At 46.2% G+C, this 21779-nt stretch overlaps 1 protein-coding gene across 1 annotated transcript; it reads left to right on the top strand.

Moving 5' to 3' along the window:
* The first annotated feature begins 2650 nt into the window (after window positions 1-2650).
* Window positions 2651-20222, top strand: LOC120035942 (actin-related protein 2-A-like). The gene is made up of 9 exons (XM_038982429.1): window positions 2651-2761; window positions 4220-4330; window positions 7463-7678; window positions 9792-9864; window positions 11018-11154; window positions 13605-13754; window positions 16377-16522; window positions 16640-16772; window positions 17154-20222. Exons 1-9 carry the CDS (start codon window positions 2714-2716, stop codon window positions 17322-17324), a joined length of 1185 nt encoding a protein of 394 aa, XP_038838357.1. The 5' UTR covers window positions 2651-2713; the 3' UTR covers window positions 17325-20222.
* The last annotated feature ends 1557 nt before the right edge of the window (window positions 20223-21779 follow it).

The raw sequence follows: 21779 nt of genomic DNA on the forward strand, positions 1-21779 counted from the left end.
ACAGTATTTGAAATGACTGTAATGACAAAGACTGTATTTTAAAAGACTGTAACACCTAGCGTTTGTGAGCATTGTACTGCGTCTTCCCTTTTTGTGGCATAGGTTGCATCTAGTGGCAACAATGGGATCACGTCCAGTGGTCTTACATGGTGTTGGGGAAACATTCTCACTGCACTTGGGGCTATGTGCGCAAGGATATTTCTTAAGAGAGAGAATACTGTAAAATGTATGTAAGTGGTTAGAGCGTTGGGCCAGTAACCGAAAGGTTGCTAGATCAAATCCCAGAGCTAACAAGGTAAAAATCTGTCGTTCTGAACAAGGCAGTTAACCCACTGTGCCTAGGCCGTCATTGTCAATAAGAATGTTCTTAACTGACTTGTCTAGTTAAATATTCTCTTTTATTTTTTTATTCTCCAGCTACATGACCATTTAGTGGGGTTCAACCACAAGGCCTCACAGACACCTTCCCTCTTCTGACAGAACAATTCATCTTAGGTCTCCTAGACCATAGGCAAACTTGTTATTAGCCACTGCTGTAATAAAGTGAATCCTCCTGGGGTAGGTCATAGCCAGTGTATCAGATGGTGAGCTGTGAAACTCACTGCTCAGCCTGAAGTGTCGCCCCTTGTGCTGTTGAGGAAAGCCTTTTTTCAATAGCTTGAGGGGTTGGAATGCTTCAAGAGAAAAGTCAAGTGTGTTTGGGTGGGCAGAGATTCTCGGTTCAAGTCTTGGTATGAGCTGAATCAGGGGGAAGTGGTATTGGCTAAGCTAGCAACATGATGTGCTTTACACTTGCTTACCTAGGCAGTTGGGGTTCAAATCAATTATGTATGGTTTTAAACCCACAGAGGTACACACCTTAGCTCACAGATCACTGCATCTGTACATAGCCCATCCAACTACCTCATCCCCAAATTGTTATTTATTTATTTATTTTTTGCTCCTTTGCACCCCAGTATCTCTACTTGCACATTCATCTTCTGCACATTTATCACTCCAGTGTTTAATTGCTAAATTGTAATTACTTCGCCACTACGGCCTATTTATTGCCTTACCTCCCTTATCTTACCTCATTTGCACACACAGTATATATATATATTTTTTCCTATTGTGTTATTGACTGTACGTTTGTTTATTCCATGTGTAACTCTGTGTTGTTGTTTGTGTCGCACTGCTTTGCTTTATCTTGGCCAGGTCGCAGTTGTAAATGAGAACTTGTTCTCAACTGGCCTACCTGGTTAAATAAAGGTGAAATAAAAATAAAATAAATAAATAAAAGGGCTCAAGCCCACCTGTACAGTACATTGGATGGTATTTTTTAAAGTAATAATTGTAGGGTCTATGTCAGAGATCAATGTTTATGTTATTGTTTAGGATTGTGCATTGGCACCAATGTTACCTCTAAACTGCGCACATGCGCGGACGTACAGTAGCCCCGAGACTGCCTTGCGTCTTCCCGGGGCTGGCATGCAGAGTGCAGAGGAAATATCAGCCCACAGAGAGAAGCGCTTGATTGAAGTTCACTCAACTTTCTAGAGTTTTCCCTGTTAACACTATCAACGTTTCCCTTCACTGTGGCAATTGTGATTGAATCAACACATTATTAGCCACTTTCAATGCAACATACAAAATTACACAAACTATGGAAGAGATTCTGTTGTAGACAGAACACATCAGAGTACATGCACATGACAGAGCCGTAATCTACACAGACCAATGTGTCATAGCCAATCACATCTGCAGTAGGCCTATATGCAAATAGACTATTGTCATATATAGACTGTGTTTACAGCTGTGGTCCTGAGAAGATGCGCTTGTTTTGAGATCAAAGAAATAACTGCATGTAGCAGTTCATATCCTTTACTAGTTAGTGAGTTATTAGTTCAGTTATAGATCATTAGTCGTCAGCAATAGGGGGGTGATTGTTAGTGATTTATTAGTCCAGTTATAGATCATTAGTATTCAACAATAGGGGGGTGATAGTTAGTGATTTATTAGTTCAGTTATAGATCATTAGTCGTCAGCAATAGGGGGGTGATTGTTAGTGATTTATTAGTCCAGTTATAGATCATTAGTATTCAACAATAGGAGAGTGATTGTTTCCTAAAAGAGCACAAAATCAGACATCTTTGAAAAGCAAGTCAAGTAAAAAGCGTTTTTTTTTTGTCTTAAAGGGGCAGTGTTGTATTTTGAGACAGGCTTGAATGGGCAGAGGGTAGCCTAATTTGTCTGATTCATTCAATAATGGTATGGGAATAATAATACATTTTATTTTGTAAAGTGGTTTCTTGCATTAAACAACACAACATTTTCAGTCACCTTGTCTGAAGGTCAAGCCCTGCATTTTTTTTTCAAAAGTCTCATGGAATGTAGGCATTGAACACAACACATTGGCTGCTGCTGTAGGCTGTATGATAGAATAGCTATTAAAATGTTACGGGATGCATTTTCTCCATTGTTTTTTTTTAATGGTAGGCCACTCTGGTAGGTCTACATTATGATCAAATAGCCACAGTAGCCTACTTGGCCCCTGGATTTTATACTTATTTTGTTCTGTGGCATTTCTAGGAAGGAAAGAAGGATGAATGCCATCGAAAAGTATTCGAACACCCCGCCCCACCTCCGGAAGATGCCAAGACAGCCAGGGTGGTGACTTCCGGCTTGCTGAAGAAAGTTGAGCTGGGGAGGTTTGCTGGCTCCTGGGTTTTGCAAAATGGATAGCCAGGGAAGGAAAGTGGTGGTTTGTGACAATGGAACCGGGGTAAGTTTATGAGTGGAAAGCTGCATATGCCAGAGTTCTATTAATGCTGTATTTTCCCAAGGCAGAATGGCAGGAGAACATTTTTATCTGAAACAGGAAGTGGATGATGTGTTGCTAGCGCTCTAACGTTAGCTAGTTAAGTCGGTGGGTAACGCTAGGCAGGAATGTCTGTCCGTTTTTACAAGTATCTACCGCTGGCTAGCTATGTTGTCATCTTCCAATACATTCCATGAAAATCAATTTCACGGTGCAAAAATTAAATCGGCCTGTTAGCTCAAACCTATTAAATCGTTTGACCCAGCTTTCGTGTTAGTTAGCTGGCTAGCTAGTCTAGTTAGGTCGGCTAACTAGCGTTAACTAACTAACTACATTTTCACTCAATGTTGATGTCGACAGGCTTTGAATGTTTTGTAAATTCACATTTGTTTCTACTGGTCCCTATGCCTCACGTTATAACGACAGAATGAGTTAAGCTAGTTAACGTTATCCATAACCCATGCTTGTGCGTTAATAGCTAACTGGCAATACCCGGTAGGATATCCAATATTTTTTTATGGAACGCTATAAAATAGTTGCATCTGGAAATAGCGTCAGGGCTGCGTTCCTCCTGACAACTGTTTCTAGGGATTCTGAGGTCCCTCCGTCATTTATACCGGTGGGCTTAGACTAGGACCTAGGTAGTAAACATTGCTTACAGTGCTCAGATCCTTGAAATCTGGACGCACCAAAGGGGTCTTAGTGGTTGTTTTTGGATTGGACTTCTGACTCTCAGCAGTTTGAAGCGATGCTGGCATAGTGTATATGCAGCTAAAAAGTGCTCACTGTGAAGGGCTGAAGAAATTAGTCAAGCGGAAGTGAGACTAGTTTCTTAACCACAGCTATGATTCGAAGATACACACACACCACACACATTCACTGTTAGGCTAGAGCTTGTGACCCTTACTTAAGCCTACTGAAGCGAATGTCACAAATGTTATCAGTAATTGCTTTCTGATGCCCGAAGAAGTGTGGACTATAATTTTGCCATAACTTAATCTGTCGTTACTTCTGGGTAACAGATTAGTCATAATAACTAGGCTATTTTGCTTTGGGGAGTCAAATAAAGGCTTTGTCTTTCACGTTTGCCTCATCTCTCCACATCCTGTCCACCCGTGCTCACTCTCTCTTCCTCCTTTCTTTTAATTCTAACCAGTCCAATACAAACAATATTTATTGACATGGAAGGAACAGACCAGTGTTGCCAGGGCAATATACAGTGTTAATATATATATTTTTGAATATATTATCTCTTTCTCGCTCTCTCTGTATCTTTATTTTTAATCCCCGTCCCCGCAGGAGGCCTTTTTTTGTAGGCCGACATTGTATATAAGAATTTGTTCTTAACTGACTTGCCTAGTAAAATATTTTAACTAAAGAAAATATCTAAATATCTTTCACATATCTCTGTCTCTCTCTCAGTTTGTGAAGTGTGGCTATGCAGGCTCCAACTTCCCCGAGCACATCTTCCCTGCCTTGGTGGGCAGGCCAATCATTCGCTCCACAGCCAAAGTGGGCAACATTGAGATTAAGGTAATACTACTACGCTCCCCTCTCCTGTGCAACACTCCAACGTTGGTTCAAAAGTTACCCCGACACAACAACCCTATTCCTGGACCAAGAAGCATGGACTAGGCTTAATCTCATCTATGTCTGTCATACTGGCTCCCTGAGTCTAGTAACACCTATTTTTAAAATGACATCCCTTCCTCTCTCTTTGTTTTACTGTCTGACTCTCAACTTTATGCTCCACCTCCTTCACCTGTCATCACATGATGAAGTAGAATATTCAGAAGATGGTAAGTGGTGTGAATTCCTGGCTGGTGTGTGCAGGCCCATGCCCTCCCTGGTTGCCTGACAGGGAGAGAGAGTGATGCTGTGTTTTTTTACTACATAGCTACTACATTTGGAGTGCCTTTTATTTGTTGTCGTTTTCTATGTTTAATTTGTCTCTATTGTCTCATTTGTGTTTAATTTGGCTAAATATTTGGCTTATTATAACATTTTAAGTACTTCTGTGGAGAAAAATGTATTCCTAATGACAAGGCAGAAAGAAATCTAGCGATTTTTAAGAGTCCACTCATTTCACTGTTTTGCTGTTCCTGTTTTTCATCTCAAGTTAGTTGAGCAGAAGGAACTTGAATGCTACATGGCCTGTCTCAAATGACATCCCATTCCCTATATAGGGTAAGCATACCTATTAAGCCCACGTACCTATTAAGCCCACGTACCTATTAAGCCCACGTACCCATTAAGCCCAGGTACCTATTAAGCCGTACCCATTAAGCCCACTTCCAGCTTTGGATTCAAATGTATAATAAAAAACGAGTTTTATAATCAACTTTTTCCGTTGTTTATGTTTCAGCCGATTCATCTGGTTGTTATGTCCATAGCAGTTTGTATTCTTAGCCAATCAGATGTTTTCTTATTAAGTTATTGACAGTTGTGTTCCTCTAGTGGCTAATTTCAAAGCGGAAGAAAAACGTTGGTGTTGAGTCAACCCTCAGATAACAAATTGTTCAGACATTTTTTGGTACCTTCTCAGATAAGTGATCATACTTTCATGTAAAATTAATTAAATGAATGTGTCTACATGCACATGCAGGGGTGGAACAAGTACTAAATTGTCATACTTGAGTAAAAGTAAATATACTTTAATAGAAAATGGCTCAAGTCACCTAGTAAAATACTACTTGAGTAAATAAATATACTTATTAATCGTATTAATCGTAAATGTTATTGCTAAAATATACTTAAGTGTCAAAAGTAAAAGTATAAATCATTTCAAATCATCAATGAATATAAACGTTCTACCACAACAGATGTTATTTTGGGGAAGCTTGTGAGTTGGGACATATAGGTTTTGTATGTGAACTACTTCTAAGACCCGTACATTCAGCTGTTCCCAACTCACTTCACTCGCGCTAGAGGGAGGCTGTCCCGGCTGGTGCTAGCTCATGTGCAGATCACACCGCTGGTGCTAGCTCATGTGCAGATCACACCGCTGGTGCTAGCTCATGTGCAGATCACACCGCTGGTGCTAGCTCATGTGCAGATCACACCGCTGGTGCTAGCTCATGTGCAGATCACACCGATTTCTCAGAAAACAGCGTGTTTTAATTATCGTATGCTTACTTTGATTTTGAAACACATGGGGATAATGTTGATATCCCTAATAATCAATGAACTTGAGCATAACTGTCTTTTGTCGTCATTTAAGTTGATTACAACACAACAACTACAGTTATGCATATTGTGTATCTAACCCTGGTGCCTTTACCGAGATTAGAAACCTCTGTGCTCTCTCCAAGATGTTTGGAGTGGACAGGTAGTCGTTGATGTAGAGAGAGAAGATGATGATCAGGGTTGAGTGATATCAGTGATGGAAGACCTACAAGTGGTGGACAAACATGCAAACAAATGAGGGACAATGAGATGACTATTGGGCGACTACTCGTGCACTTTTGGCTGGGGGCATTGTCGTATTGTGATTCTGTTTTATGGTCCCCCACCTGTACCGTTGTAATACAACAGTAGAGGCAGATTGTCTTCAGATGTGGTTTAGGAAGACAAGTTGAACTTATTAACAACAATAGTAGTACAGCAAATGGGAATCAGCTTTCAGATAATGAATTGGAAGTTGTGATGGTGTGTGTGATGATGGTGTGTGTGTGATGATGGTGTGTGTGTGTGTGTACATGGCTGTTGATTGGCAGAACAGACAGGATGGAAGCAGCAGGTCTTCATTGAAAACACATGGCACTGCCAGACGGGGGCTCCTTCAGTGCCAAAACACACACTGTATCAACTGTTTCTCTAAGCTGGTCCTAGATCTGTTTGACCCTAACTTTGACCATAGCAGTTGGCACAAGTCAAGACATTACAAACAGATCTGGGACCAGTCTACGGTTTCTAAACGTATTGTGTCAAGTAGCTTCCGTAGGCACAGTTTTCTAGTCTGCACTGATGACAGTCAGGCTCAGTGTATGCCAGGGAAATAGAAAACGTTGTGTGACTAACACTTGGCTAACCAATCATGTAGTGATTCCCAATGCCGGGTTTGCATGTAACTCTGCCTGTGCCTTGCTCAAATGAGACTGAATCTGAACTTGACACGCATGCAGATTTTCAGGCAAACCTCCCATTGACGTCAATGAATGATCCATGTAAGTTACTTGCATGTTTCTCAAGTTTAGGATTGTGCCCGTTGTGAAATTAGACAGAGTGCGCTGGTCAGAAAAGGAACAGGTTTTAAGAGTGAGTGCATGGAAACATGCTGTATTGAAGAATGCATGCTGGGTAATTGCTGACAGATGTGACTGGCCTCTTTTGAGCGCTGCGTATGTGTATATGCCATTACTGTGTCTCGTTAGGCCATCATGGAGCCATCATGGAGGCAGTGTTGACATTCCCCTCTGTTACTGCTGGCTCTGGTGAAAGGTGACGGTACAACTAAGCTAACTGTCTGATTTCTCCAGGGTCGTATTCATAAGGCCCTCCAACGATCGATCCCAAACTATCCCACGGAGAACAACCACCTGATCTTGTCCAATAAGAAAAAAACGCTTGTTTCTGTTTACTGTTGCAAAATGCTTTGTCACGTCGTGTGCTAATGAACACGACCCGGGGGTGTCTATCTGACCTTAAACCCCTTAACGTCTATAGGACCTGATGGTGGGCGACGAGGCCAGCGAGCTGCGCTCCATGCTGGAGGTGAACTACCCCATGGAGAACGGCATCGTGAGGAACTGGGACGACATGAAGCACCTGTGGGACTACACCTTCGGGCCTGAGAAGCTCAACATCGACTCCAGGAACTGCAAGATCCTGCTCACCGAGCCGCCCATGAACCCCACCAAGAACCGAGAGAAGATCATGGAGGTGTGTATGTCGGAGGGGGGGGTGTAGCAAGTTGACTCCAAGTGCATAGCACCAGCTAGCTGCCACTCTGATCTCGTTACCGTATGAGAACTAATGTAGGGACATCTGTGTGAGGGTCAGTGGGTTCATCATTAACAGGGCTCTAAAGCTGTGTGAGGATCAGTGGGTTCATCATTAACAGGGCTCTAAAGCTGTGTGAGGGTCAGTGGGTTCAGCATTAACAGGGCTCTAAAGCTGTGTGAGGATCAGTGGGTTCATCATTAACAGGGCTCTAAAGCTGTGTGAGGGTCAGTGGGTTCAGCATTAACAGGGCTCTAAAGCTGTGTGAGGATCAGTGGGTTCATCATTAACAGAGCTCTAAAGCTGTGTGAGGATCAGTGGGTTCATCATTAACAGAGCTCTAAAGCTGTGTGAGGGTCAGTGGGTTCATCATTAACAGAGCTCTAAAGCTGTGTGGATCAGTGGGTTCATCATTAACAGAGCTCTAAAGCTGTGTGAGGATCAGTGGGTTCAGCATTAACAGAGCTCTAAAGCTGTGTGAGGGTCAGTGGGTTCAGCATTAACAGAGCTCTAAAGCTGTGTGAGGGTCAGTGGGTTCATCATTAACAGAGCTCTAAAGCTGTGTGAGGATCAGTGGGTTCATCATTAACAGAGCTCTAAAGCTGTGTGAGGATCAGTGGGTTCAGCATTAACAGAGCTCTAAAGCTGTGAGGATCAGTGGGTTCATCATTAACAGGGCTCTAAAGCTGTGTGAGGATCAGTGGGTTCATCATTAACAGAGCTCTAAAGCTGTGTGAGGATCAGTGGGTTCAGCATTAACAGAGCTCTAAAGCTGTGTGAGGGTCAGTGGGTTCATCATTAACAGAGCTCTAAAGCTGTGTGAGGATCAGTGGGTTCATCATTAACAGAGCTCTAAAGCTGTGTGAGGATCAGTGGGTTCAGCATTAACAGAGCTCTAAAGCTGTGTGAGGGTCAGTGGGTTCATCATTAACAGAGCTCTAAAGCTGTGTGAGGATCAGTGGGTTCATCATTAACAGAGCTCTAAAGCTGTGAGGATCAGTGGGTTCATCATTAACAGAGCTCTAAAGCTGTGTGAGGGTCAGTGGGTTCATCATTAACAGAGCTCTAAAGCTGTGTGAGGATCAGTGGGTTCATCATTAACAGAGCTCTAAAGCTGTGTGAGGATCAGTGGGTTCATCATTAACAGAGCTCTAAAGCTGTGAGGATCAGTGGGTTCATCATTAACAGAGCTCTAAAGCTGTGTGAGGATCAGTGGGTTCATCATTAACAGGGCTCTAAAGCTGTGTGAGGGTCAGTGGGTTCATCATTAACAGAGCTCTAAAGCTGTGTGAGGGTCAGTGGGTTCAGCATTAACAGAGCTCTAAAGCTGTGTGAGGATCAGTGGGTTCATTAACAGAGCTCTAAAGCTGTGTGAGGATCAGTGGATTCATCATTAACAGAGCTCTAAAGCTGTGAGGATCAGTGGGTTCATTAACAGAGCTCTAAAGCTGTGTGAGGGTCAGTGGGTTCATCATTAACAGAGCTCTAAAGCTGTGAGGATCAGTGGGTTCATTAACAGAGCTCTAAAGCTGTGTGAGGGTCAGTGGGTTCATCATTAACAGAGCTCTAAAGCTGTGTGAGGATCAGTGGGTTCATCATTAACAGGGCTCTAAAGCTGTGTGAGGATCAGTGGGTTCATCATTAACAGGGCTCTAAAGCTGTGTGAGGGTCAGTGGGTTCATTAACAGAGCTCTAAAGCTGTGTGAGGATCAGTGGGTTCATTAACAGAACTCTAAAGCTGTGTGAGGGTCAGTGGGTTCATCATTAACAGAGCTCTAAAGCTGTGTGAGGGTCAGTGGGTTCAGCATTAACAGAGCTCTAAAGCTGTGTGAGGATCAGTGGGTTCATCATTAACAGAGCTCTAAAGCTGTGTGAGGGTCAGTGGGTTCATCATTAACAGGGCTCTAAAGCTGTGTGAGGATCAGTGGGTTCATCATTAACAGAACTCTAAAGCTGTGTGTGTGTTACACATTTTCATCATTAACAGAAGCGATCCAGCTGTACGGCCGTATTTGATGGCAGTCATTTAAAGTTGTCTCTCTGTCTTTGGTAGGTGATGTTTGAGACGTATCAGTTCTCAGGGGTCTACATTGCTATCCAGGCTGTGCTGACGCTCTACGCCCAAGGTACTAGACTAGAGGAACACACAGCCTCTTCAACTCTCTCTGGTTCACTTTAGGCCCCAACTCAACACAGCTTACTCCCTCCCATTCAGAGGGTTTGTGAAACTTATCGGGGGTGTGTTAATTTTGTTATTCAGTCTGACCTCTGTGTGCGTGTGTGTGTGTCTGACCTCTGTGTGTGTGTGTCTGACCTGTGTGTGTGTGTGTGTGTGTGTGTGTCTGACCTGTGTGTGTGTGTGTGTGTCTGACCTGTGTGTGTGTGTGTGTGTCTGACCTGTGTGTGTGTGTGTGTGTCTGACCTGTGTGTGTGTGTGTGTGTCTGACCTGTGTGTGTGTGTGTCTGACCTGTGTGTGTGTGTGTCTGACCTGTGTGTGTGTGTGTCTGACCTGTGTGTGTGTGTGTCTGACCTGTGTGTGTGTCTGACCTGTGTGTGTGTGTCTGACCTGTGTGTCTGACCTGTGTGTCTGACCTGTGTGTGTGTCTGACCTGTGTGTGTGTCTGACCTCTGTGTGTGTGTGTGTGTGTGTGTGTGTGTGTGTGTGTGTCTACTGTACCTCTGTGTGTGTGTGTCTACTGTACCTCTGTGTGTGTGTGTCTACTGTACCTCTGTGTGTGTGTGTCTACTGTACCTCTGTGTGTGTGTGTCTACTGTACCTCTGTGTGTGTGTGTGTCTGTACCTCTGTGTGTGTGTGTGTGTGTGTGTGTGTGTGTGTGTGTGTGTGTGTCTGACCTCTGTGTGTGTGTGTGTGTGTGTGTGTGTGTGTGTGTGTGTGTGTGTGTGTGTGTGTGTGTGTGTGTGTGTGTGTGTGTGTGTGTGTGTGTCTGACCTCTGTGTGTGTGTGTGTGTGTGTGTCTGACCTCTGTGTGTGTGTGTGTGTGTGTCTGACCTCTGTGTGTGTGTGTGTGTCTGACCTCTGTGTGTGTGTGTGTCTGACCTCTGTGTGTGTGTGTGTGTGTGTCTGACCTCTGTGTGTGTGTGTGTGTGTGTCTGACCTGTGTGTGTGTGTGTCTGACCTGTGTGTGTGTGTGTGTGTGTGTGTGTGTGTGTGTGTGTGTGTGTGTGTGTGTGTGTGTGTGTGTGTGTGTGTGTGTGTGTGTGTGTGTGTCTGACCTCTCTGTGTGCGTGTCTGACCTCTCTGTGTTTCTGACCTCAGGCCTGCTGACAGGTGTTGTGGTGGACTCGGGGGACGGTGTGACACACATCTGTCCGGTGTACGAGGGCTTCAGCTTGCCCCATCTGACACGACGCCTGGACATCGCTGGGAGGGACATAACGCGCTACCTCATTAAGGTACCTCTGACCCCTCACCTCTGACCCCTGGATCTCATACACATTGATTGTCCCCTCATTCACTGTTTTGGTTAAATGGAGTACAACTATGGAAAGAAGAGATTGAAACGCGGCAGGTTAGGAGAATGAAACGCGGCAGGTTAGGAGAATGAAACGCGGCAGGTTAGGGGAATGAAACGCGGCAGGTTAGGAAAATGAAACGCGGCAGGTTAGGAGAATGAAACGCGGCAGGTTAGGAGAATGAAACGCGGCAGGTTAGGAGAATGAAACGCGGCAGGTTAGGAGAATGAAACGCGGCAGGTTAGGAGAATGAAACGCGGCAGGTTAGGAGAATGAAGCGCGGCAGGTTAGGAGAATGAAGCGCGGCAGGTTAGGAGAATGAAGCGCGGCAGGTTAGGAGAATGAAGCGCGGCAGGTTAGGAGAATGAAACGCGGCAGGTTAGGAGAATGAAACGCGGCAGGTTAGGAGAATGAAGCGCGGCAGGTTAGGAGAATGAAGCGCGGCAGGTTAGGAGAATTGGGTTATGGTTGTCCCCTATGCGACTGGAACATGCAGCTTTTGGTCTGTAGTTGTACTCCATCCAGCTACGGTCCTTCACTGTGTCCCAGTTCTCTGTCCTGTGGAAAAGGACCGGCTGCAGGTAGCCTAGTGGTTGGAGCGTTGGGCCAGTAACCAGCAGGTAGCCTAGTGGTTGGAGCGTTGGGCCAGTAACCAGCAGGTAGCCTAGTGGTTAGAGCGTTGGGCCAGTAACCAGCAGGTAGCCTAGTGGTTAGAGCGTTGGACCAATAACCAGCAGGTAGCCTAGTGGTTAGAGCGTTGGGCCAGTAACCAGCAGGTAGCCTAGTGGTTAGAGCGTTGGACCAGTAACCAGCAGGTAGTCTAGTGGTTAGAGCGTTGGGCCAGTAACCAGCAGGTAGCCTAGTGGTTAGAGCGTTGGGCCAGTAACCAGCAGGTAGCCTAGTGGTTAGAGCGTTGGACTAGTAACCAGCAGGTAGCCTAGTGGTTAGAGCGTTGGGCCAGTAACCAGCAGGAAGCCTAGTGGTTAGAGCGTTGGGCCAGTAACCAGCAGGTAGCCTAGTGGTTAGAGCGTTGGGCCAGTAACCAGCAGGTAGCCTAGTGGTTAGAGCGTTGGGCCAGTAACCAGCAGGTAGCCTAGTGGTTAGAGCGTTGGGCCAGTAACCAGCAGGTAGCCTAGTGGTTAGAGCGTTGGGCCAGTAACCAGCAGGTAGCCTAGTGGGTAGAGCGTTGGGCCAGTAACCAGCAGGTAGCCTAGTGGTTAGAGCGTTGGGCCAGTAACCAGCAGGTAGCCTAGTGGTTAGAGCGTTGGGCCAGTAACCAGCAGGTAGCCTAGTGGTTAGAGCGTTGGGCCAGTAACCGGCAGGTAGCCTAGTGGTTAGAGCGTTGGGCCAGTAACCAGCAGGTAGCCTAGTGGTTAGAGCGTTGTACCAGTAACCAGCAGGTAGCCTAGTGGTTAGAGTGTTGGGCCAGTAACCAGCAGGTAGCCTAGTGGTTAGAGCGTTGGGCCAGTAACCAGCAGGTAGCCTAGTGGTTAGAGCGTTGTACCAGTAACCAGCAGGTAGCCTAGTGGTTAGAGTGTTGGGCCAGTAACCAGCAGGTAGCCTAGTGGTAAGAGTGTTGGGCCAGTAACCAGCAGGTAGCCTAGTGGTTGGAGCGTTGGGCCGGTAACCAGCAGGTAGCCTAGTGGTTAGAGCGTTGGGCCGGTAACCAGCAGGTAGCCTAGTGGTTAGAGCGTTGGCCCAGTAACTGAAAGGTTGCTGGATCGAATCCCCAAGCTAACAGGGTAAAAATCTGTCATTCTGCCACTGAGCAAGGCAGTTAACCCACTGTTCCCCGGGTGCCGAAGACGTGGATGTTGATTAAGGCAACCCCCCTCACCTCTGATTCAGAGGGGTTGGGTTAAATGACTCCTGCACCTCTCTGATTCAGAGGGGTTGGGTTAAATGACTCCTGCACCTCTGTGATTCAGAGGGGTTGGGTTAAATGACTCCTGCACCTCTCTGATTCAGAGGGGTTGGGTTAAATGACTCCTGCACCTCTGTGATTCAGAGGGGTTGGGTTAAATGACTCCTGCACCTCTCTGATTCAGAGGGGTTGGGTTAAATGACTCCTGCACCTCTCTGATTCAGAGGGGTTGGGTTAAATGACTCCTGCACCTCTCTGATTCAGAGGGGTTGGGTTAAATGACTCCTGCACCTCTCTGATTCAGAGGGGTTGGGTTAAATGACTCCTGCACCTCTCTGATTCAGAGGGGTTGGGTTAAATGACTCCTGCACCTCTCTGATTCAGAGGGGTTGGGTTAAATGACTCCTGCACCTCTCTGATTCAGAGGGGTTGGGTTAAATGCAGAAGATACATTTCAGTTGTACAACTGACTAGGTATCCCCCTTAATAAGCACGGTGGAAACAGCTCTCTACTTCTCATCTCCAGCTGTTGCTGCTGAGGGGCTATGCGTTCAACCACTCTGCAGACTTTGAGACGGTGCGTATGATGAAGGAGAAGCTGTGCTACGTGGGTTACAACATCCAACAGGAGCAGAAACTGGCTCTGGAGACCACCGTGCTGGTCGAGTCCTACCAGGTCAGTACCACTGTCGAGTCCTACCAGGTCAGTACCACTGTCCTACCAGGTCAGTCCTACCGGGTCAGTACCACTGTCATACCAGGTCAGTACCACTGTCCTACCAGGTCAGTACCACTGTCCTACCAGGTCAGTACCACTGTCCTACCAGGTCAGTCCTACCAGGTCAGTACCACTGTCCTACCAGGTCAGTCCTACCAGGTCAGTACCACTGTCCTACCAGGTCAGTACCACTGTCCTACCAGGTGAGTCCTACCAGGTTAGTACTACTGTCCTACCACTGTCCTACCAGGTCAGTCCTACCAGGTCAGTACCACTGTCCTACCAGGTCAGTACCACTGTCCTACCAGGTCAGTCCTACCAGGTCAGTACCACTGTCCTACCAGGTCAGTACCACTATCCTACCAGGTCAGTCCTACCAGGTCAGTACCACTGTCCTACCAGGTCAGTCCTACCGGGTCAGTACCACTGTCCTACCAGGTCAGTACCACTGTCCTACCAGGTCAGTCCTACGAGGTCAGTACCACTGTCCTACCAGGTCAGTACCACTGTCCTACCAGGTCAGTCCTACCAGGTCAGTACCACTGTCCTACCAGGTCAGTACCACTGTCCTACCGGGTCAGTCCTACCAGGTCAGTACCACTGTCCTACCAGGTCAGTACCACTGTCCTACCAGGTCAGTCCTACCAGGTCAGTACCACTGTTCTACTGGGTCAGTCCTACTGGGTCAGTACCACTGTCCTACCAGGTCAGCTACCAGGTCAGTACCACTGTCCTACCAGGTCAGTCCTACCAGGTCAGTACCACTGTTCTACCGGGTCAGTCCTACCAGGTCAGTACCACTGTCCTACCAGGTCAGTCCTACCAGGTCAGTCCTACCAGGTCAGTACCACTGTCCTACCAGGTCAGTCCTACCAGGTCAGTACCACCGTCCTACCGGGTCAGTCCTACCAGGTCAGTCCTACCAGGTCAGTACCACTGTCCTACCGGGTCAGTCCTACCAGGTCAGTCCTACCAGGTCAGTACCACTGTCCTACCAGGTCAGTCCTACCAGGTCAGTACCACTGTCCTACCGGGTCAGTCCTACCAGGTTAGTACTACTGTCCTACCGGGTCAGTCCTACCAGGTTAGTACCACTGTCCTACCAGGTCAGTCCTACCAGGTCAGTACCACTGTGCTACCGGGTCAGTCCTACCAGGTTAATACTACTGTCCTACCAGGTCAGTCCTACCAGGTCAGTCTTACCAGGTCAGTACCACTGTCCTACCAGGTCAGTCCTACCAGGTCAGTACCACTGTCCTACCGGGTCAGTCCTACCAGGTCAGTACCAATGTCCTACCGGGCCAGTCCTACCAGGTCAGTACCACTGTCCTACCGGGCCAGTCCTACCAGGTCAGTACCACTGTTCTACCGGGTCAGTCCTACCAGGTTAGTACTACAGTCCTACCAGGTCAGTCCTACCCGGTCAGTACCACTGTCCTACCAGGTCAGTCCTACCAGGTCAGTAACTAACCTCTGTGCTGGTTGAGTTCTGCACGGTCAGTGTAAATAGACCCTTAGTGACCAAATCACAACTTTTGGACCACATTTTTGGACCCTAAATAACAGACCAGTATAAATAGCGTTTAGCAGCTTTTTTGTTGTTGTCTGTCTGGAGCTTCAGTCTAAAATAACATATTTATGGTGCATAGAACCATAGAACCCCCCCAATGACCCCCAAAATAAGTATTTTATCCCCTCAAAAGTAGCACAAAATGACAGAATATACTACCACACCACACGACTCTGAGCAGCTGATGAGTAACAGAATGTACCACCACACCACACGAGGCTAAACACTGGATTGGTCTTTATATGTTAATGTCAGAGGAACCAGGAAGTGCTGAGCAGCTTCCAGAGAGTGTGTGGGCGGAATATTCCTCCATGATCTTGCTTTTCTTTCATAAGAAGGGAACGCATTAAAAAAACACACACACATCTTAAGTGTGTGTGTAAGACAAGGTGGGTAGTGTGTCTGTGGGGGCGTGTGACATCATATCCTGTGTGGCCACAGGGCGGCGGTGGCTGGGCAGCTCTCTACTTCCTCCCACGGGCTGAGCTGAATAGAGCCTTTACACCCACACACACACACACTACACAAACACACACGCTACAAAGACACACTACACACACACACACACACACACACACGCTACAAAGACACACTACACACACACACACACACACGCTACAAAGACACACATACACACACGCTACAAAGACACACTACACACACACACACACACACGCTACAAAGACACACTACACACACACACACACACACGCTACAAAGACACATACACACACGCTACAAAGACACACTACACACACACACACACACACACACATGCTACAAAGACACACACAATGCATAAAATACAGATGAACATGTTTTACAGTAAATGCACACACACTCACCACCACACGCTACACACACACACACACACACACACACACACACACACACACACACACACACACTCACCACGTGATCATCAACAAGACACTGTACTACACATTCACCACACGTAAGCCTGAGCAACATATACACAGCACCCTCTGACTACCTCTCCTTCCCTCCAGCTCCCAGACGGCAGGGTGATCAAGGTGGGAGGGGAGCGTTTCGAGGCTCCAGAGGCTTTGTTCCAGCCACATCTCATTAACGTAGAGGGAGTCGGGGTGGCAGAGCTGCTCTTCAACACTATCCATGCAGCAGACATCGACACCAGGTAACTAACACACACACAGACCGACAATACACACAGACACACAGACAGACAGTACACACATACACACACTTTTTTTTATCGTCACCCCTTTTAATCTCCCCCCTCTCTCTCTCTCAGGTCTGAGTTCTATAAACACATAGTGTTGTCGGGTGGTTCCACCATGTATCCAGGTCTTCCATCTCGACTAGAGAGAGAGCTCAAACAGCTCTACCTGGAACGCGTGCTGAAAGGCGACGTGGACAAACTCTCGGTGAGAACAACTCTTTTAAAATATCTTTGTTTTATGTCACTTTTATTCATAAATGTAAGTCAATAACAGATTGTTATTCGCAATGATGACCTGTCTAAGGGACAAGCGGTCCCTAATGGACCTGAAGGGTGGGAGGAAGGATGTATGTTGAAAAGTATTGGGACAGGGCCCACTTCCTCAACATGGTGCAGTGTTGTAGTTACCCCACTAGGTGGAGACAGAAGAAACATCTCTTAAGTAGTCAGCTCATAGTACACAACAGAAGTAGAACATATAATCGCTGCTCTACAAATCACCTTGCATCCTGAATTACTCTGCATTATATGATGAGGTCCAGATTTATCCATCCTGTGCCAAACTTGCCCCCGTCTCCCTCTGTAGAAATTTAAGATCCGCATCGAGGACCCGCCGCGGCGTAAGCACATGGTGTTCCTGGGTGGGGCCGTGCTGGCGGACATCATGAAGGACAAAGATAACTTCTGGCTGACCAGGGAGGAGTACCAGGAGAAAGGTGTCAGGGTGCTGGAGAAACTGGGAGTCACTGTCAGATAAAGACCTCTACAATGTTAAAGACCACACACACACACACACACACACACACACACACACACACACACACACACACACACACACACACACACACACACACACACACACACACACACACACACAATCAAACATATAAATATCCATATATTCACACAAACACTGAAGGGTCATCATAGAGAAGCACTAGAATGGTGTATGTGTAAAACACACAGACACACCCGGTTTCCTCCGCCATGGCAGACTAGATATCTATTCATCCTTCTTCCTCCTCTATACAACAGAATCACGGCATCACCGTAGGGAGTGATGACTCCAGCCCTCCTTCTCTCCTCCTGATGGCCTAGTATAGTTTAGCTCAGGGTTGGTAGGAGAGTCCAGGACACCACTCCTCCAGCCCTCCTCCTCTCCTCCTGTCGTCTGAAGGCCTAGTATAGTTTAGCTCAGGGTTGGTAGGAGAGTTCAGGACACCACTCCTCCAGCCCTCCTCCTCTCCTCCTGTCGTCTGAAGGCCTAGTATAGTTTAGCTCAGGGTTGGTAGTAGAGTCCAGGACACCACTCCTCCAGCCCTCCTCCTCTCCTCCTGTCGTCTGAAGGCCTAGTATAGTTTAGCTCAGGGTTGGTAGGAGAGTTCAGGACACCACTCCTCCAGCCCTCCTCCTCTCCTCCTGTCGTCTGAAGGCCTAGTATAGTTTAGCTCAGGGTTGGTAGGAGAGTTCAGGACACCACTCCTCCAGCCCTCCTCCTCTCCTCCTGTCGTCTGATGGCCTAGTATAGTTTAGCTCAGGGTTGGTAGGAGAGTTCAGGACACCACTCCTCCAGCCCTCCTCCTCTCCTCCTGTCGTCTGATGGCCTAGTATAGTTTAGCTCAGGGTTGGTAGGAGAGTTCAGGACACCACTCCTCCAGCCCTCCTCCTCTCCTCCAGTCGTCTGAAGGCCTAGTATAGTTTAGCTCAGGGTTGGTAGGAGAGTTCAGGACACCACTCCTCCAGCCCTCCTCCTGTCGTCTGAAGGCATAGTATAGTTTAGCTCAGGGTTGGTAGAGTTCACGGTGGATATCAAGTCTCCTGAAGAAAGAAATTCACATTTTCACAACACGGTGAAAGCAATATGGTGGAAAGTTAGTCAAGGACTCTATTTCCACACTATGCTTTTTCTTTCAGACTTTAATCTTAATGCAGACGAGGAGACGAGGAGAACAACGTTAGACTATTGAGACCCACCCCTAGAACAGTTAAACCTCTCGTCTCCTTACCAATCACTTCAAACTTCCCTGTCCTCTTCATAAAGGAGGAGCTAGAAGATGTCCCTAATTGCTGATGCAGGGTCAGATGTTATAAAGGAGGAGCTAGAAGCTGTCCCTAATCGCTGATGCAGGGTCAGATGTTATCGTAAAGGAGGAGCTAGAAGCTGTCCCTAATCGCTGATGCAGGGTCAGATATTATCATAAAGGAGGAGCTAGAAGCTGTCCCTAATCGCTGATGCAGGGTCAGATATTATCATAAAGGAGGAGCTAGAAGCTGTCCCTAATCGCTGATGCAGGGTCAGATGTTATCTCATTTCCTAAATGGTTAAAGGGATGTGTGAGATTTTGGCAATTAAGGCCTTTTTTCTACTTACCCCAGAGTCAGATGAATTTATGGACACCAAAACAGGCTGAAATTTCAGGCAGTCTTTTCAAACAGCTCTGACATTAAAGGGGCATTATCATCACTTTAACAATTTCACAGTATTATTCCAACCTCATAGTGTGGAAATAGGTTATATAAAAAAACAAGTAAATCACTTTTTTTTTGACTGCACTGGTCCTTTAAGGTCAGGGTACGGTTAGTGTTGACTGATCCTGTATCTGTGGTTATTTAGAGGCAACCTACCATCAGCTTTCTAGGACGTCACAATCAGGAGGTATCTCAAACAGGCATTGGCCAGTCCAGTATATACACAAACCATTATTCATTGAGGACTGATCATGTTTTTCTATGGTGTTTTGTATATCATGATTTATTCATTTCTCTTTTTGGGAGAGGGATGTCTTGATTCTTCTGTTGGATGTATACAGATCCTCTTTACCTTAAAACATTATTTTTTTTTTTACATAATTTTTCTTTTTTGTGTTGCACGACCATTTTAAAATGGAGTATATGCCATATGAAAATTCCTCCTTGTTTTTAATGAAGAATTGATGATGATGATGAGGATAGTGAAGATGATTATAAGGGCCATGACCCCTGACCTTAGTGACGGTAGTGGGGTTCAGGAGTGGGGTTGTGTGAGGGTCATGATATAAAAACATGGTTCAATCTGAAAGTTGTACTATTAGGTCAGTTCCAGTCGAGCTGGAATGACGTGGTTATATGCCACATCATCGACTTCACAGTCGGGTATCAGTCGGGTATTGCTACATCTTATGGTAACTGTTTCCCAGACACAGATATGTCCTGGACTAAACATTCTGGATGGAGGTTTTTAATTGGAGTACATTATGAATCCAGTACCAGGTTGAATCTGTCCGGTTAACTGGATCTAGATCTGGATCTAGATGTGGTTAGCTGATATGTTAAACACGTTGAGGTCTGGCAGGCCACTGAAGCGTAATCAGCTTGGAACATGTCTGAGACGTAGTAAAAAGCTGGTATTTAAGTTCACTAGTCCGGCTCTCACCACCACAACATGATGTATATTGGAGGCACTTCTCCCCCCCCCCCCCCCCCCCCCCGAGCCTAATATAATATGTGTTTTCATAAATGTTCTATCCAGTGCCAAGAGCAGTGGTTGTTATCTGGAGCTTTCATGTTTTTATTTGACGTTTCTGTCCTGTCTTTTTTTTGTTTTTATTTTCTTATTGTTCATAGTGTAACTGCCTAACGTCGCTGATTTAAATAAAGTAAATTGATTTATAATTAAGTTCTTGTGTGTCTCTTTCTTCTGAAGGACAAAACAGACCGAATGGTTAACAGCAGAGGGTGACCTTTCCTATCTCCTCTGACCACAGAACATCTGACATCATTTTGTTCGTTCTCCAAAGGAGAGCGAGACGCATCATCTCTATTATGAAAAAGAAGCCACTTAAGACTTGAGGTGGACCCAGAGATCTCAAAATGGTGTCCGAAGTAGAATGGGACAGGAGAGACAGCAGCATTATAACTTCCGTCACATATGGGTTTGTAGGTCACCGCCGTGGTAATTACAACACACACACCGGACCCAGGAGGGCGAGCTGCCGGAGGAAGGAAGGAAGCAATTTCTAGTCTATAAACAAAGTAGCACTTAGGGGAAAAAGACTAAAGGGAGAGAAGAGAGGAGGGACTAAATAGGAGGGCCGTGTTCTCGAGGATCAAAACCCTAATGTGACTGACTGATCTACAAATAATAATGGGTAGATATTTATGATGCAAGGTTCTGTGTAGATCAGTCAGACTGTAATGTTGAACAAGCCTGACGAAATGTAAACGTGGTTAAACTAACCGGTTACACCACCAGAGGAAAAGGCTTTATCTTCTGGTCTCAAATACAGATCTCACACCTCCTGACTGACACTACTGGGTTGTGTTCATTGGGCATCATATGGAAGAAAACAGATCGAAAACAGCCTGAAGTTGTCCAATATTAAACGTTTTTGTTTTTCGTATTCTGTTGTGTGATGTTTTGCTATGATGTGCCATAATGAACATGACCACGATCTCAGTCCCCCTGACTCTCCTCTCTGTTGACCTTTCTCTCTTGTCCGGGTACTGTTCAGTAGGCACGAAACTGAAGAAAACCCAACAGGCTACTCTCGGTGTGAATAGGTTTTCAGGACAATGATTTGGCTCAATTTGAGACGAGGGTTTAAAGTCCCAAAGCTATCTCCATTGGGCGCGTTCAATGCAGATCACTTTTGTCACGTGCCTTTCAAAGTTATGGGGATAAACATTGTCCCACTTGCGCCTACATGTCGACCGCATTAAGTTTCTGCAGTTGCTCTTCACCAACTTCATCCTGCAGCCATCGCCTGCCTGCATGCTGGGAGGCTCTAATGTCAACCAATCATTACGGTGTTTTTGTGTGACCCACTCGAATGTGACCAAAGACATGACAAACACTTCCCTTGAACCAACCATATTTCAGAGAGACTTAGTTTGATGTGGGCTTGGGACAGGCAGGTTCTGCCCATGTTACTTTGATGTGGGCTTGGGACAGGCAGGTTCTGCCCATGTTACATTGATGTGGGCTTGGGACAGGCAGGTTCTGCCCATGTTACATTGATGTGGGCTTGGGACAGGCAGGTTCTGCCCATGTTACATTGATGTGGGCTTGGGACAGGCAGGTTCTACCCATGTTACATTGATGTGGGCTTGGGACAGGCAGGTTCTGCCCATGTTACTTTGATGTGGGCTTGGGACAGACAGGTTCTGCCCATGTTACATTGATGTGGGCTTGGGACAGGCAGGTTCTGCCCATGTTACTTTGATGTGGGCTTGG

This window comes from Salvelinus namaycush, unplaced genomic scaffold (genome assembly GCF_016432855.1).
Source record: "Salvelinus namaycush isolate Seneca unplaced genomic scaffold, SaNama_1.0 Scaffold1161, whole genome shotgun sequence".
NCBI lineage: Eukaryota > Metazoa > Chordata > Actinopteri > Salmoniformes > Salmonidae > Salvelinus > Salvelinus namaycush.

Excerpts from the sequence above, each read along its gene's own strand:
- LOC120035942 (XM_038982429.1), top strand. The coding sequence starts at position 2,714 with ATGGATAGCCAGGGAAGGAAAGTGGTGGTTTGTGACAATGGAACCGGG. Across the intron at positions 4,331-7,462 it reads TGGGCAACATTGAGATTAAG|GACCTGATGGTGGGCGACGA; the intron begins GTAATACTACTA and ends TAACGTCTATAG. Across the intron at positions 11,155-13,604 it reads TAACGCGCTACCTCATTAAG|CTGTTGCTGCTGAGGGGCTA; the intron begins GTACCTCTGACC and ends TCTCATCTCCAG.